The sequence below is a fragment of the Ictidomys tridecemlineatus genome, chromosome 2 (assembly GCF_052094955.1).
Source record: "Ictidomys tridecemlineatus isolate mIctTri1 chromosome 2, mIctTri1.hap1, whole genome shotgun sequence".
Classification (NCBI taxonomy): Eukaryota; Metazoa; Chordata; class Mammalia; order Rodentia; family Sciuridae; genus Ictidomys; species Ictidomys tridecemlineatus.
Genome location: NC_135478.1, coordinates 77,968,424 through 77,986,648, shown reverse-complemented (window position 1 = coordinate 77,986,648; position 18,225 = coordinate 77,968,424). Strand labels below are relative to the sequence as shown.

Here is an 18,225-nt window from a genome sequence, read left to right as displayed (position 1 = left end):
CACAGGATAGGGTCTGGACCCACCTTTCTGCATCTGCTCTTGCCCCCTAAAATCCATCCTCACCACAGAAGCAGCCAGACCAATTTTTTCCGATTCTAACTTTGTCACGAGTCACTCTTATCATCTACCACTGTCCCCAGGATAGACCCAGAGCCCGTTCACCTGGGTTGACCCAGTGGTTCATTTCCTCTTTTTGAAAACGGAGTCATCATTTAGCTTCCACACCACTCTTTCTCCTTCTTCTCTGCTAGCTCTGCAACTCTCAACTTCTGCATGATATTGAAGGCTTAGGGGCTCAGTGCTTGGTCCCTTTCCCTCCTTGCTCTACACTCCTTCTCTCCTCCAGTCTCGTGGCTTTAAATACCTGTTTGCTAGTGACTCCTGAATTTGTATCTCAAGTCCAGACCTGAAATCACGACTCCTTCATCCAACTCTCGTCCACGTCTCCACCTGGATCTCTAGTGGGCACCTCAGGTCAGTTTCAAACAGCTCTTGATTGTCACACCCACACATCACCCTTGCCCCACATTTTCCCCCTAAATTAAGAGCAATTCCAGAAACAGACATGGGGGTGCACTCCTGTCATCCCAATGGCTGGGGAGGCTGAGGCAGGAGGATCTCGAGTTCAAAGCCAGCCTCAGCCCCAGAGAGGCACTAAGTAACTCAGTGAGACCCTGTCTCTAAGTAAAATACAAAATAGGGCTGGGGACGGGGCTCAGTGGTTAAGCTCCCCTGGGTTCACTCCTCAGTACAAAAAAAAAAAGAACAATTCCATCCTTCTGATTGCTAAAGCCCACAGACTTAGAACACATCTTAACTCTGATCTTCCCCTCACTATTGATTACTCTCTATCCATCCATAAGACCTAGCCTTAGACTCAAAGTAGATCCATCAAAATGAGGAACCTGGGATTCCATTCCAAACAATACCGAATGAAAGATGTGGATGGTGTATCATCAAAAGATTCCATAGGCTGATAATTGTGAGAACTAATTGATGGTATATGGATATATTCCAGTTTTTTCTCTGTTTAAATCACACTACTCTCCCTACCTTCTCTGCCACCACTCTGATCCAAGCCACCATATGTCCTGCCTGTACAGTAGCACTAACCCTCTGACTCCCCTCTGATTCCCCTCTCACCTCCCCTCTCAACCCCTGCTTTTAATCTAATTCTCCCTTCACAGCCAGTGGGATGGATCCTGTTGAAATGAAAATCAGATCATGTCCTTCCCTCTGTTCAAAACTCTCCAATGGCTCCCCATTTCATTCAGAAGAAAAACAAAGTCTTAATGGTAGCCTTCAATATCCAATACCATGCCAGGGGCAGTGGCACCTGCTTGTAATCCCAGCAACTTGGGAGGCTGAAGCAGGAGGATCACAAGTTTGAGGCCAGCCTCAGCAATTTAAGAGGCCCTAAGTGGCTTAGTGAAACCCGATATCAAAATAAAAACTTAAAGGGCTGGGGACATGGCTCAGTTGTTAAGCACCCTTGGGTTCAATTCCTGGTATCAAAAAAAAAAAAAAATCCAAAACCATTTGCCTCTCTGCTCTTTACTACTCAGCCCTAATCCTCGTTCAACTCCTCCCTTGAGCTCCATTCCAGGCACAATGATGGTCTTTAAACCCACCCAGCACATTACCACCACAGGGTCTTTGCACTTGCTCTTTGTTCTGCCGGGAACAAACCATATACCTATGGTTCGCTCTTCACTTCACTGTCTTGTTCAAATAGCTCCTTTCCATAAGCCTTCCCTGACCACTTCATAGAGGACTGAACACCTGTGATGGTTTGGATGTGGGGTGTCCCCCAAAAGCTCACATGGGATTCAATGCAAGAGGCTTGGAGGAGAAATGCCTGCGTTGGGAGAGCCTTAACTGCAGGTCGGTGTGGTTGAAGGAGGTCGGTCCCTGGGCAGGGGCCTGTGGGGTCTATAGTTTGTATCTGGCAAGTGGAGATCTCTCTCTCTCTCTCTCCCTCTCTCCTCTCTCTCTCCTTTCTGATCACCATGTGAGCTGCTTCCCTCCACCAACTCTTCCACCATGATGTCCTCAAGCCCCAAGGAGTGGAACCAGCTGTCTAGGGACTGAGACCTCTGAAATCCTGAGCCCTAAAATAAACTTTTTCTCCTCTCATTGTTCTTGCAGGTCTTTTAGTCACTGTAGCAAGCGGATTAAAACAACCCTTTCTTTTCCTGCTTGGCTTTCATCCCCTTGGATTCACTATAGTTTCACCAACTCGGCCTGCTTGTTGTCTGTCTCCACCACCAGGTGCCCTGCATGCAGGGACTTTTTGTTCTGCATCCCCAGCACCTGCCTGGCACATAGTAGGTGTTCAGAAATCACCTGTTAAGTGAGCAGATGAGTGAGTGGCACTCCAGGACCGTTCCTCGCCTCCACCCTCAAGCCCCTCTCCCCACCTCAGCCCCACACCAAGGCACATCCAGTGCCTAAGTCCCTGACACATCCAGGTTCTTCAGGCCGCTCCGCCTTTATCTCCGCTGTGCCCTTTGGACCTGATTCTTAGTCTTTATGAATCATGTCAAACCGGTGTCTGCCAACACCACCTGTGACCCCAAAGAAATTCTGCCTGGCTCCCTGCCAGGTTGTCATACCCTTTTTGTGACTGAGCACACATGGCACTGGACCCCAGGAACCCACCCACTGCTCTGGGAGCCAGCCCTGTGGGGCAGGAGAGGCTGGGCCTCCAACTTGCAATCCTCCTGCCTTAGCCTCCCAAATCACTGGGATTACAGGCACATGCCACTGTATCCGGCAAGGTAGGTATTATCATTAAACCTACCTTATGAATAAAGACAGTGAGGTTCAGTGAGGTTACGAATCTGGTGAAGGGCACACTGGAATTCAAAGTCATCCCCACTAATTCCCGAGGTCTCCTTCTTTACTCAACCACAAGCAAGGCTCTTCTCCTTCCAAGTTTCTGTTTCCTTTTAACCAGTTGGGACAATTAAACTGATGATTCCATCCAACCCTAATCTCTCAGGGAGGTGCTTCTATAAGGTCAAACTCAAGCCAATTTCAGTTTCTAAACGTCATAAAAGGGAAACTCTAGAAATTGAGAATCGAAACCAATAGCAAGAAGGTTGGCAGGATGCCAGCCCTGTTAAGGTGGCCCCAGACCTGCGGGCCCCAGCCCAGTGTCTCCTCAGCACACTGCACCTTCTGCGGCAAGGGGGTCTTCCAAGAAAAGCAGCACATTCACCCCTGGATTCTTCTCTGTCCCTGTCCTTTATCCTTCAGGGGTCTGAGGTCAGTGGGGGAGGAGCCCCCTTAAAAAGGGGGTGTGTGTTCAGGAGCTGGGTGGGCTGGTGGCTATATATTTGCCCAGCAGTGTCACCCTCCTCGGCAGAGATGGCCCTGGCCCAGGAGCTGTACGGTGTCCCAGCCTCCAGGCTGGACTCCTTCGTGGCTCAGTGGCTGCAGCCCAGCCGGGAATGGAAAGAGGAGGTGCTGGAGGCTGTGCACATGGTGGAGCAGTTCCTGAGGCAGGAGGCCTTCCAGGGAGAGTGCGGCCTGGACCCGGAGGCGCGGGTGCTGAAGGTGGTCAAGGTGAGCCTGGGCCCCTCTGTCCTCTGGCCAGCACAGGGGACACCCAGCACAAGAGCCCACATACCTGAGGATACCAGGGACCCCTGGCCTCAGAATTCCTGGCCCACACTGCTGACATCTCAGGACACCCCAGCCAGCTGCCCATAGCCCCACTACACCGCTGCCTTAAGAATGAGCCAATACAGGAGGGTCGAGAGTTCAAAGCCAGCCTCAGCAAGTTAGCAAGACGCTGTCTCTAAATTTAAAAAATATAAAAAAGGGCTGGGGATGTGACTCAGTGGCTAAGAGCCCCGGGGTTCAATCCCTAGTACCAAATAATAATAATAATAATAATGTTAGATGCAATAGTTAATATTTAGGGTTCTGAGGGCCTAATCCCTTAATATCATGTCATCTCTAATTCTTGCATCCTATGAAGTAGAGATGGTTCTTTTCCCATTTTACAGATAAGCATAATGAAGGCTCAGGGTCTTACGATGCATAACAACCAGATGCGAGGTCTTTGAATCCTGGTGTAAATGATCTGTAAAATATGGTTTGGGGACATTTTCACATGGCCTCGAGATTAGATGACATGAGGGAATCAGTTTTGATTTTGTTAGGTGTAATAGTAGTTTTGGGTTATGGGGGACAATTATCTCTCTCTCTCTCTTTTTTTTTTTTTGTGGACACGATGCTGAAGTATTTAGGGACAAAGTTTCTTGCTGTAGCAGGGAGTTTGGGTGTGTGGAACTGGCCAGGTTGGATATATCTTTTTGTTTTCTTTCTGTTTTTCTACAAGCTTTAGTTTTTGAGAATAAGAAGATTTTATAATAGAGATCCAGAGAAGTGAGGTGGCTTTCCCAAGGACACACAGCTAGTATTGAAGCTGGGACTTGAATTTTGACTCCACAGCTAGGGATCGGGCCCCCTCACCAGGATTTTTTCCCAAGCACATTTTCTCGTGATTTATGTCACCTCCTATGCCAGCTAGGATCAAAATTTAAAAGGACCAGAGCTCTAAAGGCCCTGAAGAATCAGTCCCAGCCAAACCTTCATTAAACACTCTGGACACACAGAGAGGGTAAAAGACTTCCCAAGGTCACACAGCAAGTTGGTGGCAAAAGCAAGACTAGAATTTGGCTTCCTGACTCCTATTCTAGGACTCCAGTTCTCCTTTTAGAGGCAGCCCAGGAGGCTGAGGATACAGGGATTTACAAGTGCAAAACCAGGAATTCTGACATCAGACAGTCTTGGGTTTGAGCTGGGACTTTTTGTCCTGCTGCTGCATGTCCTTAGCTATCCCATCTCCTCTCATCTACGTTTGGAGCACATAATTCTCCTCCCCTCTCCTTCACCAAGCAAATGGGACAAAAGCAGGCTAGATGATCAGTGCAGGGTAGTTGCTGAAAAACAGAAGGACATTTGTAACCCTGGCCTAGGCCTTCTTTTGGGCCTGGGGAACTTGGGCAGACCCCACTCCCTCCAGACAACTCTGAGAAAGAAGGGATGGGATGAGGTCTGGGGAGAGGAGTGCTTCAAGCAGGTTAAGTTCTGATGGCAGGAAATGGTATTTACACAAACCTCAGTTTTTCTTACAGACCACGATCCTACGCTAAAATCTCTCAAAGGTAGAGACACCCAAAGAATAATGACCAGTGAGAAAGAATGTATTTAATTATTTAGACTCTAGACTCTTCCTTCCTCTCACCTTCTGAAAACCTGGCAATCTGAGCCCTCTGCATGAGCCAATGCTTTGCCTTTGACAGAAGTGGGCTTGAATGGCTCCAATGGAAGCAAGTCACGAAGCCTGTTCTAGATTGTTCTTCCTTCTCGGCCTGGATCTTACCACTGGGAAAAGCAGAAAAGGTGGGGTAGACGTGGTCTCCAGGGGTGTTGCCCTTCGCCCACACACAGTATCCACTTCAACCCTCTCACCTGGAGTGGAAATGCTGAGTCTGAAATCCAGTAAAGTGGGGGAAAGATGGCAGGTGTCTCCTCCTCCTCCTAGGAGTAGGTTGTGATTCACAGACTCAGGTTGCCAGGGAGAAAGAGGAGGAAGAGCCGCCAGCTACTCGTGTTCTAACTCATCTGATTTCCTGGCAGACTGGGGGAGGCACGGTGAGTTGATCAACACCCCCCAGCCTCAGTATTCTCATCTGTACATTGGGGAATTCTCTTAGTAATTCCCAGCTTCATTGGTGAGTGTGAGAATTTAAAGGGGTAATATACATAAAGTGCTTCCAGTGGTGCCAGACCCAAGGCCTGCTCAGCTTGTCACAGCTGAATTATAAATCCATGTGCAGTGACTCCATCTGCAAGGAAATGTAGCCCCCGCTGGGGTCTGGCCTTCCCCATCCATTCTTCCTCCAGAGATGAGAAAGAGAGGAGCCAGAGAGGTGAGGGGGCTTTGTCTATCAGGCAGCAGTGCTCAGAGAGCAAGTTTAGAATTTCAGACTATCTAAAAGCTCCCCCTCAAAATCATCCAGGCAGAGGCCAGGTCCAGTGCTGCACACACCTGTGACCCCAGTAGATCCAGAGGCTGAGGCAGGAGGACTGCAGATTCAAAGCCAGCCTCGGCAACTTAGTGAGGCCCTAAATAACTCAGCGAGACCCTGTCTGTAAATAAAATGTAAAAAAATAAAAGAGAGCCAGGGGATGTGTCTCAGTGGTTAAGTGCTCCTGGGTTCAATCCCTGGTCAAAAAAATTAAAAAAAAAATCATCCAGTCTCCTTCCATTCCAGATGGGAAATGGATTCCCAGAGGGCAGAAGGATTAGCTAAGTCAAGTACACAAACAGGAAGAGAAATACATTGCTGACTTCCTGCAGCACGCCATGCCCTTGGCATACAGTATTTTATCTAATCCTCCTAGTAATCCAGTGGCTCAGCTTCCCTCATTGCTCAGAGCAGCCCCGGATCACACAGCTGAGACAGGGCAAAAGAGTCACAGTCAAAGTCAAACTGCCCCATTCCACAGCTCACGGCTCTACTTCATTCAATAGTCAAACCTGCTTCCTGCTTTTTAATGCATTGAGTTCATTCCGATACACACCCTCAAGTCCTCAAATGCTACAGAATAGGCATTATTACAGGTTGAGAATCCCTTCCTAAAACTGCCTGGGACCAGAAGTGTTCCAGGGTCCTGAATATTCTGATCCTGGAATATTTACATGTACATCATGAGATTTCTTGGGAGTGGAACCCAACTCTACACATGAAATTCACTTCTGTTTTATAAATACCTTACTCACATAACCTGAATATCATTTTTTGAGGGGAATTACCAGGGGTTGAACTCAGGGGCATTCAAGCACTGAGCCACCTTCCCAGCCCTGTTTTGTATTTTATTTAGAGACAGGGTCTCACTGAGCTGCTGAGGGCCTCACTTTTGCTGAGGCTGGCTTTGAACTCGCCATCCTCCTGCGTCAGCCTCCGGAGCTGCTGAGATGACAGGCTTGAGCCACCGCGCCCAGCATAATTTTATACAGTACCTTGAGTGCACAATTGTTTTGACTGTGACCTGTCACATGAAGTCAGGTGTGGAATGTCCGCTTGTGATGTCATGTCAGCTCTCAGAACGGCTTGGGTTTTGGAGCGTTTTGGATTTCTGATTTGGGGAGACTTGAGATGCTCACCCTGTGTTCCCTGGGAGTAGGCGTTCCTCCACGGGGGGGGGGGGGACAAGACTGGGTCTCAGGAGCCTTGCAGTGCAGAATAGATAAGCAGCCTAGGCTCAGGCTGCAAACTGAGTGGCTCTGGGTGAGCGACCCTTCCTCTGGACACCTCAGCTTGCCCACCCATCCCTCAGGGTGGTCACGCACAAACTGGGAAAACGCACCGCTTGGTACACAGCAGAGGGCCCAGGGCCTCCGGGTAACAGGCCTCTGTCTCCTGCAGGTGGGCTCCTTTGGGAACGGCACAGTGCTCAGGAGCGAGGCAGACGTGGAGCTGGTGGTGTTCCTGAGCTGTTTCCACAGCTTTCGGGAGGAGGCCAAGCACCACCAAGCTGTCCTGAGACTGATCTGGGGAAAACTGTGGTGTTGCCAGGACCTGCTGGATCTTGGGCTCAATGACCTGAGAATAAGCCAAGGAGTCCCCAGGGCTCTCGACTTCACCATCCAGACCAGGGGGACCGCGGAACCCATCAATATCACCATCGTGCCTGCCTACAGAGCTCTGGGTAAGGGGAGCGGAAGCCCACGACTTCCACACTGGCTCTCTCCGGGAGACTCCCAACTTCCTCACCTGTCACTCCTGATCCCATGGAGACCTTGCAGTCCTTCATTTATGCTCCCACGCCCTGTGCTGGGGACTGAGCTTCTCCCTGAGCCCAGCATCACACATTCTGTCTGTCAAGATGCCCAACTTGGGAAACAGAAGCTTAACAAAGAATCACACAGATAAACAGATGATAAATGGTGGTCAATGCTCAGAGGAGAAGAGTGGGGTGCCCTGGGTAGCCTGTAGAAAGGATATTCTGGAAGATCAGAGACCTAACGAAGTAAAGGATCTAAAATAATAACCAAGAGTTTTAGTAAGTAGCACTTACTATGAGTACAGAGGTCTGTCATTTGTTAGGACCATCCTAGCAGCAGATCCTGCAGGAAGGGCCTGAGGAAGATGATCCAATCCTGGGAAGGAAGTAGGGCATTGAGACAGGGAAGGGAGCTGAGCTTGGTGGCACCCGCCTGTAATCCCAGTGCCTCCAGAGGCTGAGGCAGGAGGATCGCAAATTCAAACCAACCTCCGTCATTTAACAAGGCCCTAAGCAACTTAGTGAGACCCTGTCTCAAATTTTTAAAAAAGGGCTGGGGATGTGGCTCAGTGGTTAAGCATCTCTGGGTTCAACACTGGTTTTAAAAAAAGACAGGGGAGGGGAGGAATCAACACAAGGTACATTATTGAGCAAGTCATCACTCCTAACAACTGGGCTTCATGCCTCTGCGGGACTCAAATTAATAATATAAAGCCCATCTCAACATTATCCCAGAAGGGCTATTAGAGTGTTGATCTACAAACTTCTTAGAAGGCACTTGCTAAGCGTTGCTTCTTGGAGCATTAAGTTGATGTAGTTTATGGTTAATCCTCAGGCAGAGAGTCCTAGATTATTGGAATAAAATATACCAGCTGATGTAAATTCTGTGTCACTCAGTGACAAAATACAGGAGATAAGCCACCCAAAAGGAGGAAAGTTTTATTTTGGCTCATGGTTTCATAAGTTCTAGTCTGTGGTCACCTGGCCCTGTTGCTTTGGACTTTGAGGCACAGTACATCAGGGCGGCAACATGAGGTCAGGAGGCCTATTGGCCCATATTGGCAAGGAAACACAGAGCAGCATCCCTATAGCCCTTCATGGGCATGCCCCCAAAGACCTAACTTCCTCCCGCTAGGCCCCACCTCTTAAAGATCTCACACCTCTCAATAGCACCACAGGCTGGCAACCAAACCTTTGAGCCCATGGGACTTTGGGAGACACTCAAGATCCAAATGGCAGCAGGTTCCATATCGTCGCCAGCTCCTATGAATTGTCCTATTAGCGTCTGCATGGAATGGTCCTTTGAAGAAGATGTCAGAGAGACAGATCTGATCTTATCAAGAAAGACAGTGCCAGGGAACTGGTTCTCCTCTCTGATATTGAGAGATTCCAATGGATCACTAGAAAGCAGTCTAAAACAGATGTTAAGGAAAACTGACAGTGTTTGGGACATCCAAGGAGGACAATAATAGTCCTGGAGTGGACTGAGGCATAGAAAGCCCGACACTGGCTCTCCAGAGGAGGAATCTCACAAGAAGGATAATCAAACCCTAAACTGTTCATATCCAGGGACATGAGGTCTCAAGTCTCCCTGGAAAGGTCACCCCCATGAACGAGTCGGCCCTCCTCCAGAGACTATTTATCCCTCACTTTGCTTCCTCTCTCCTCAGGGCCTGCTGTCCCCAACTCCCAGCCACCCCCTGAGGTCTACGTGAATCTGATCAAGGCCTGTGGATACCCTGGAAATTTCTCCCCTTTCTTCAGTGAGCTGCAGAGAAGCTTCGTGAAACATCGGCCAACGAAAGTGAAGAGTCTCCTGCGGCTGGTCAAACACTGGTACCAGCAGGTAAGGGGGCTGCCAGGATGTGTAGAGGAGGGAGAGGTGGAGGAGGAAGGAGAGGAAAAGAAAGAGAAGGAAAGAGAAAAGTAGGTGGTCTATAGTATTTCAGTAATGAAGTGCTGGACATGCTGTGGTTCCTGTCTAATGTCAAGTTCATGTGCCCTTCACTCCCACATCCATCCCAGCAAGCTAAGGACTCCAAGAGGAAAGAAAGACTCCTTGAATTCCACCCACATCCATCCCCCTCAATGATCCAGTTCCTCAGCGTCATGGTCATTACTGAGTTTAATCTAACGGTGTATAGAACACTAGCCTTGCAGTTAGTTCATTCTCATTTTATTTGTCTTTCATTAAGCAGTCTGTTTCTATGAAGTCACCTGCTTTTGGAATAAGTCTGGTAAAATTCTGACTCAGTCCCTTTAGGTGTCAATGTTCATCGTGTGTGTGTGTGTGTGTGTATGTGTGTGAGCGGGCGCGCACACGCACTTGTATATGTATATTTATTTTTTAAATTTATATTCTATTTATTTATTTATTTTTTAATTTGTTTATTTATTTATTTTTACATGAGCTCTCTTATTATTATTTTTTTGCCTTACAATTCTTAATACACCTTTATACCACAATTTATCATATCTCTGTAGACAAGATATGTTGACACCAAATTCACATCTTCATTCCATGTATTTTGTACATTATGAGGGTCTCCTTCCACCATCCATGCAATTCCCCTTCTCCCTGCCATTCCCTCCCTTCAATATTAATCGTTGCCCATGAATTTATTTCCAATTTTACTCCATAAGTTCGCTGGAGTGGAGTAGGGAGAAAGACATTGCCCAAAGATAAATGATACAGCAAATGAGACCACTCTAATTAAAAAAAAAAGTGATATAAATGTTTTTTTTTCACTTATAAAAACAATGAACCAGCAGCTTTGGTTTTACAACTTTAATTATGAGACAAAAATAAACACGACAGAAAGTACACCAGTCAGCCAGCACATAGTCTCACAGGATTGTTTTTCCGGGAATTGTATTTAACCGAGCACACACACACACACACACACACACACACACTGATTGATTTAAATGCATAATAACATGTAAGACAATAGGTGTGAGGCTCCCAAGAGATATCAGAATTCTCAAGACAAAGAAAGAACAATCAAAACCCACTGACTACTGTCTCCTAGGGAATAAATGGGTGCCATCTACCTCCAAATAAACACCAGCAAGTGGTCAAAACCTAAAACTGGACTCACAGATTATATCATCAGGGGTGTAGTGGCCCCAACCAAATCAAAACAAGAATCAGAATCAGAGATAACAACACAGCCAGATGTGGTGTCGTACACTGCAGTTCCAGCTGCTTGGGAGATGCAGGCAGGAGGATTGCTTAGCCCAGGAATTTGAGACCACCCCGGGCAACATAGCAAGACCCTGTCCCAAAGAAATTTTCAAAAAACAAGAAAAAAAGGAACTCATTTATTAAGTGAAAGCTTGCAGAGAATTTGCAAGGGAATCAGGTTGCAGAAGAAAAGGATTAACCCAATAAAATATATAAGACACAGTACCAAGATGACGAGGTCTATAGCTAGGCTCTGTTGACAGTGGAAAATTGTTTTCTCAGATGTTTATCGTTATCTAGAAAGGTTGTAAAAGTTAGAGATCCAAAATATGAGGAAGTCATAGCATCTGCTACAGTTGGACCTTACCTGTCCCCCAAAGGCTGGTGCATTACAGGCTTGGTCCCCAGCTTAGTGCTAATTGGAGGTGGACCGTTTAAGAGGTGGGGCCTGGTGGGAGGCCCTCAGGTCATTGGGGATGTGGCCTTGAAGGGGGAGGACCCAACTCCTTTCCTCTTCCTCTCTGGAGGTGAGTGGATTTGTTCCCACCAAGATGTTTGGCCTTGCCACAGGCCCAAAGTCAATGGGGCCCGTCAATCAGGGACTGAAGCCTCCAATATTCTGAACCAAAATGAGCATTTTTAGACTGGGGTGGTGGCTCAGGGGTAGAGCGCTTGCTTGCCTCCTCGCACTGGTGCAATCCAAAGCATCATGTAAAGTAAATAAAGGTATTGCGTTTATCTACGACTGAAATAAAGATGAACTTCTTCTCTTTATAAGTTAATTATCTCAACTTTATTTCTTTTTGGAGAGGGGGCAGGTACTGGGGATTGAATTCAGGGGCACTCAACCACTGAGCCACATCCTCAGCCCTATTTGGTATTTTATTTAGAGACAGGGTCTCACTGAGTTGCTTAGGGCCTTGCTTTTGCTGAGGCTGGCTTTGAACTCGCCTTCCCCCTGCCTCAGCCTCCCAAGCCACTGGGATGCAACACCATGCCTCACTCAACTTTATTTCTTCACAAGTTGATTATTAAGTTGTTATGAAGACAGAAGACTGATTAACCCACCCAGCATCCCTGAACATCAGCCCTAGAGGAGTACATAGGTCTTTTTTAAATAGCCTTCCAAAAATTCTTAAGGAATGAAATTTTTTGTGGGTTTTTGTTGTTGTTTTGGTTTGAGACAGGGTGTTCCATGTTGCCCAGTCTGGTCTTGAACTATGTGTTCAAAGGATCCTCCTGACTCAGCCTCCCCAGCAGCAGTAATTACAAGGCATGCACACCCTATCTGATGTATAGGATTCATTTTTCCTAAAGTTTACATCTGAACAACTACAGGCATTCTGTATTTTGGGAATATCTAAGTTTTAAGAATGTAAAATCTCACTGGTATTGGAGAAAACAACATTTTGGGGAGAAAATAAATTGTATTGACATGAGTTTAAATTCCAACAAAATTATAATTGATTCATTAGGATTTATAACATTGAGCATTAAGTGTGGATTCATGAAAAGCTATAGCAAGTTATAAATAAATTTGAGTTAAATTAAAAACGATTTTAGGTCAGGGATAAAGTTGTTTTTTGTAAGGAGTCACTGACCTCTAGGAAGGCTCCAAGTTCCATTTATTTGGGAAACTAGAACAAGGCTTTCCTATGACCCTGTGGCTTTCCTGTGTTTGTTTGTTTTAAGGTCAAAGTCTTGTGTCTGTTTTTGTTGCTGTTTATGTTGTTGCTGCTACTGTTTAACTATGGGATGTGATACACTCTTCATTTATAATGGCCACAAGAAAGATAGCAATTTTGCTTTCACAGATCAGTAGCTGGATATTTGACAAAAATTTTCACTTTCTAACTGACTGTTTGAAAGGCTTTTTTTTTTTTAAAAAAAAGATGGGGGTCTCACTACGTTACCCAGGTTGACCTCAAATCCATGCTTCTCCCATTTCAGCCTTCCAAGGAAATGAGATTAGTGCAAAGCTGAATATTAGAGGTTTTTCAGACAGGAAGTGATCAGTGTCAGTTAAAATGTTTTTGGAGTTTTTTGTTTTGTTTTGTTTTGCAAGTTACAGAAAAAAATACAAAAAAAAAAAAAGAATTCTAATTTCTGCCACCTACTGGTTGTATGACTGTGATCAAGTCACCTTCCCTCCCTGGGCCTTGGTCTTCCTTGTAGTGGCAAATGGCCACAGTTGTTCCTGCCCTCACATCCACACACAAGAAAGGACTTCTCTTCCTTCGATCACTTAATAAAAGAACTATGCTCTAATTGAATCATCCTCAAATTACACACTTTTCTCTTGAATCAGTCACTTGGCAAGAGGTAAAAGTTTATGTTGTTGGATTTGTGCCAACTTTGGAGTTAAGAATAGAATCGGGCTGGGGTTGTGGCTCAGTGGTAGAGCGCTCACCTAGCATGCATGAAGCATTGGGTTCCATCCTCAGCACCACATAAAAATAAAATAAAGATATTGTTTCCACCTAAAAAGAAAAGAAAAGAATAGAATCAACCCCACCCAAACAGTATGGCTGCAATACAATGGTATAGGAAATAATGTCTTCTAAAGTCTATCCCAAGGTTCACTATAGAACATTACCTCCCTCAATCCCTCAATTGTTAGTGAAAAGTCATTTATTTAAAGAAACCCTTCCCCAAAGCTCAGCACATTGAAACAGATTAAAACAGTGCTTCTGAGGCTGAGATGCTGGTGGCAGGTCCAGCCAGCTCACTCCTTAGGCCACATCTTCACGACTCCACGCCAGGAGTTATGTTTGTTAAGAACAATCGAAACACTGCACTAACCCAGCCTTCTAATTCTAAAATGAGAAAACCAAGGCCCAAGGAAGGAAGGTGACTTGGCCACAGCCACACAGCCAATAAGCAGAAGAATGAGGCCCAGAGTTTGGATTTCCAGCTTCTAGTCCAATGCCATCATCACATATAAACTCGGGGTCTCTCTGTCTTCCCATCTCTTTAAACAGTACGTGAGAGACAAGTGCCCCAGAGCCAACCTGCCCCCTGTCTATGCCCTTGAACTGTTGACCATCTATGCCTGAGAAACAGGGACTCAGGAGAATGAGAATTTCAAGCTGGACGAGGGTCTCAGCACAGTGATGGAGCTGCTCCAGGATTATGAATTCATCTGTATCTACTGGACCAAGTACTACACACTCCAGCACCCAATCATCCATGACTTTGTCAGAGAACAGTTCAAAAAAGAGAGGTATGGGCCCTGCTTACTCACTAAGTCTCACATAAAGAAGAAGAAGAAGAAGAAGAAGAAGAAGAAGAAGAAGAAGAAGAAGAAGAAGAAGAAGAAGAAGAAGAAGAAGAAGAAGGAAGGAAGGAAGGAAGGAAGGAAGGAAGGAAGGAAGGAAGGAAGGAAGGAAGGAAGGAAGGAAGGAAGGAAGGAAGGAAGGAAGGAAGGAAGGAAGGAAGGAGGGAGGAGAATTGAGGGAAACATGGTATGGAATTGTCTGCATTGACTTAAGTACCCAGCAAGGCTGCCACAGTAGTTGACCCTGAGATTCTCAATGGCTCCAGTTAGTGTCTCACGTTTGCAGATCACCATGAGGGGTTATGAACTTTTCCCTTGTCCTCAAAACAACCCCTCCACCCTCCCTTAGCCCTCTGGCCCTCAGGAGACCATTCCAGTGCTTTTTAGAGATGCATTAGAAAAGATTCTTGGAGCCTCCAGTTTGAGTCTCAGCTGTGTCATTTTCTCATTGCTATGCAATGGGAAGGTCCCATACAGGACTTCCACAAGGGTCACCGAAAATCAGCGAGAAAGATCCGCCATATCTAGTGTGAGGCAGATGCTGCAAAAAAAATGCTCACTGTTATAGACCTCGAATGCCCTTGGCTTTTATGGCTCCGGTGAGAGCTGGCTCAGCTTCCAAGTGCCAGCACCTGCACCCCTCTCCCCAGCAGGAGCCCCTCTGGAATAACCCTCAACTAATAACTGGAGGGAGTTTGTGAGAGCACCCCAGCTCCCGCTCACCTCAGATGAAGGAACTCTGGGTCTCCTCTTCCACACACAGGTTCCCAGGGTTCCCTGGCAGGACAAACCTCTAGCTGCTACCGTGGTAATGACCTTGATATCACGTCCCCCTTCTTAGGTTTCCTTCCTTCTCTTGTCTGACTCACTCACTCCTTTCTTAGTGTTTTTCCCAGGCTCTCCTTCCAAAAAAGCCAAATCCTTATTTGGAGATCTGCTTCTGGGGGAAGCAGATCAATACTTTGCAGTAGAAATTGTAATATTCCATTATGTGAGTATTGGGGGGTTCATGCAAGGGGGAAAAAAGGGGGTCTTCTTAGGGGGAGAGGATTATCCAGAAAAGTGCAGTTATAAAATAACAAATTACAAATATGATGTTTTAATTTCCATTCTGGACAACAGTGGTCAGCAGAATCATCAGTTGGCACCTTCATGGTAACCTCTCCATCACTTTGTCTCACTTGAACTGTTTACTATTATGCTCTGCAGTAGTCAATTGTTTGTATTCAGCTAGTTTTCATTTAATGTGCCACTGATCTGTCTTTGTGTAACACATTCTGTTGTTTTGATTTATTTACAATACAGGCTGTGCCATTATAATTTTAACTTTGTTGTGTTGGTTGAATAACTTGTAATACTTAAACACTTGAAGTGACAGTGAAAAACAATACCAGTATTTCTTTCAGCTTTATTTCAAATATATTTAACTTGAATATTTTGGATGTTTATCAAAGGTCTTTTATGAGGAAAGTAAATTTATGAAATAATAAATGTGTAACATATATGAGTAATGTTGGCTTTGAACACATTTTGAAAACTTAGTTGACAAAATATTGGATCACCTGAAAAGAAGCATAAATTTTGAAATCTGAATGCCTTGGTTCTCAGTATTATCATTCTTTTTTTATATATAATTTTTTAGTTATCAATTGACCTTTATTTATTTATATGTGGTGCTGAGAATCAAACCCAGTGCCTCACATGTGCTAGGAGTGCTCTACCATTGTGCTACAACCCCACCCCATCATTCTTTTTTTAAAAATATTTTTAGTTGTAGATGGACTCAATGCCTTTATATATTTTGTTTATTCTATGTGGTGCTTAGGATCGAACCCATGGCCTCACATGTGTGAGGTAAGTACTCTACTACTTAGCCACAACCCAATTCCCTGTATTATCATTCTTTATTGAATTTATTTCTTATCAAAATATATAGTTTTAAGACATTTTTTACAGTATTATGTAACTTTTAGCATGGTTAGATTAGAGTGATGCTCATATGTTACCATAGAGCAGACATTTATATTTTGTCTACACTTTATTATATTAGTAGTTTTCATACACTATATATACAGCAATCAACCTATTTCCAATGAGAAACATGTCAGTTAATGTATTTAAATCCATCGTTACAAGTTTGTAATGTAGTTTTCCAACTTGTTTTATATGTATGTGATATTACAAAAAATATTGTTCTTGATTGAAAAAAAGATATAAAATGTAAAACCACAATTTTCATAAATGAATATTTTTAATTGTTGCCCAGCCCTTTCTTATATTGGGTGTTTTGACTTGAGATTCAGTTAGATAATGAATGGATAAATTAATTAAACACTTATGAAATTTAGTTGGTGTTTAACTTAGCTTGTAATTTAATGATTTGATTCTTTATTGCATCTATTCACCCACATCAATTATTTAGTGAATGTTATAATACCAATGTAAAAAACAACCAAAACAGCAAACTGAGGGGTATGGGAGGAGAGGAGTGATGGTGATGGAAGTCACCAAGTAAAAGCTTTGTAATTCATCAAGATCTACCTCAGGAACATATTACTCTTTTAGTGTGTGTGTTTTTAAAATTTGTTTTAATTAGTTAAACATGACAGTACAATGATCTTGACATATCATATTTTTGAATAAGATGGGGTATAATTTCTCATTTTTCTGAGTGTACAGGTTGCAAATCATATTGGTCAGGCAGTCATGTATACACATACAGTAATACTAATGTCTATTTTATTCGGCTGACCTTCCTTTCCCCCCGTCCCCCTCCCCTCCCCTTGAATCACTTCTCTCTACCCAATCTAATGTGACACACTACTTTTTTTTCTCCTCACATCATCATACATGTATTCTGTATAATGATGAGGGTCTCCCCTTCCATCTTCCATGAAATTCCCCTTCTCCCTCCCTTTCCCTCCCACCTCTCTTCCCTAGTGTGTTTTATTTTACAGAATGAATTTAAAAAGCAACTGTTACTAAGTAAATATAGTTTAATATAAAAATTTAACATGAAATACTAATATTAAAATTATTAAACAAAGAACATATAAATCTGCAAATTCGATATAATATAGACAGTTGTGTCTTTCGAACCGAAAAACTAGCTCCTGCTTCGAATCTTACAGGTTTAATTTCAGCTTCTGTGCACTGCAGGTATCATCTCTCCTGTATCCCTGGGCCAAGATCTCTGATCTCCCAGGTGTCTTATGGGGTCTATAAAACAGAACAAGGTAAAAAGGTCACTTGGGATGAGTTGCTGGCAACAGAGAGTGGCCAGGACCACAATTGTCCTCAGGATATGCAAGATGAACTTGGGCGCTGATCTCTCCTGGGGTCTGGGCAGGGAGCACTGAGGCTGGTATGCTGCCCTCAGCTGAGAGTGTTGACTGTGGGAAGAGTGTCTATGAATGTCCTCAGGAGCAAATTCCCATGGACATTCACCTTCAGAACCTTTCTAAAGCTGCTCCCCTAGAGAGTGAACATGAGTCAATGGGAAGGGTTCTCTAGAACATTTGGGTGTAAAGGCTGAGTAGCACACACCTGAGACCCTGAGGAGCAGCACCTGTGATGACACAGGGTGAAGCAAGGACCCTGGCTTCTCCAGCCCTACCCTCTGTAGCGCCATTTCTCAGAGAGCTTCCTGCACTGATTTTAACCAAATTGTACCTTTCTTGCATGGCCATGGTCACATGCAACTATGGAACCTTCAGTGCACTAATTGGTTCTGATGGATTGCATAAAGTGCAACAAAGAAACTTAAGAAAGCAATGGAGAATATGTGGACTGATTTGACCTCTTCTCTCCTTCCCATTCTTTCCAGACTCACATTTCCTTTTCCTAAACTGCTTTGTCACTTTTTCTATATTGAGCCCACATATTAAATCAGAAGAGGGCCCCTGGAAACAATTCATGTTAGGGGACTTACATTCGAATTGTGTAATCTTAACCT

The 18,225-nt window shown here is 44.7% G+C and overlaps 1 protein-coding gene across 1 annotated transcript; it reads left to right on the top strand.

Moving 5' to 3' along the window:
- The first annotated feature begins 3,370 nt into the window (after positions 1 to 3,370).
- LOC144375184 (2'-5'-oligoadenylate synthase-like protein) lies at positions 3,371 to 14,177 on the top strand. The gene is made up of 4 exons (XM_078038981.1): positions 3,371 to 3,570; positions 7,449 to 7,731; positions 9,477 to 9,652; positions 13,975 to 14,177. The coding sequence occupies exons 1-4, from the start codon at positions 3,373 to 3,375 to the stop codon at positions 14,047 to 14,049; spliced, it is 732 nt and encodes a 243-aa protein (XP_077895107.1). The 5' UTR covers positions 3,371 to 3,372; the 3' UTR covers positions 14,050 to 14,177.
- Positions 14,178 to 18,225: the final 4,048 nt, after the last annotated feature.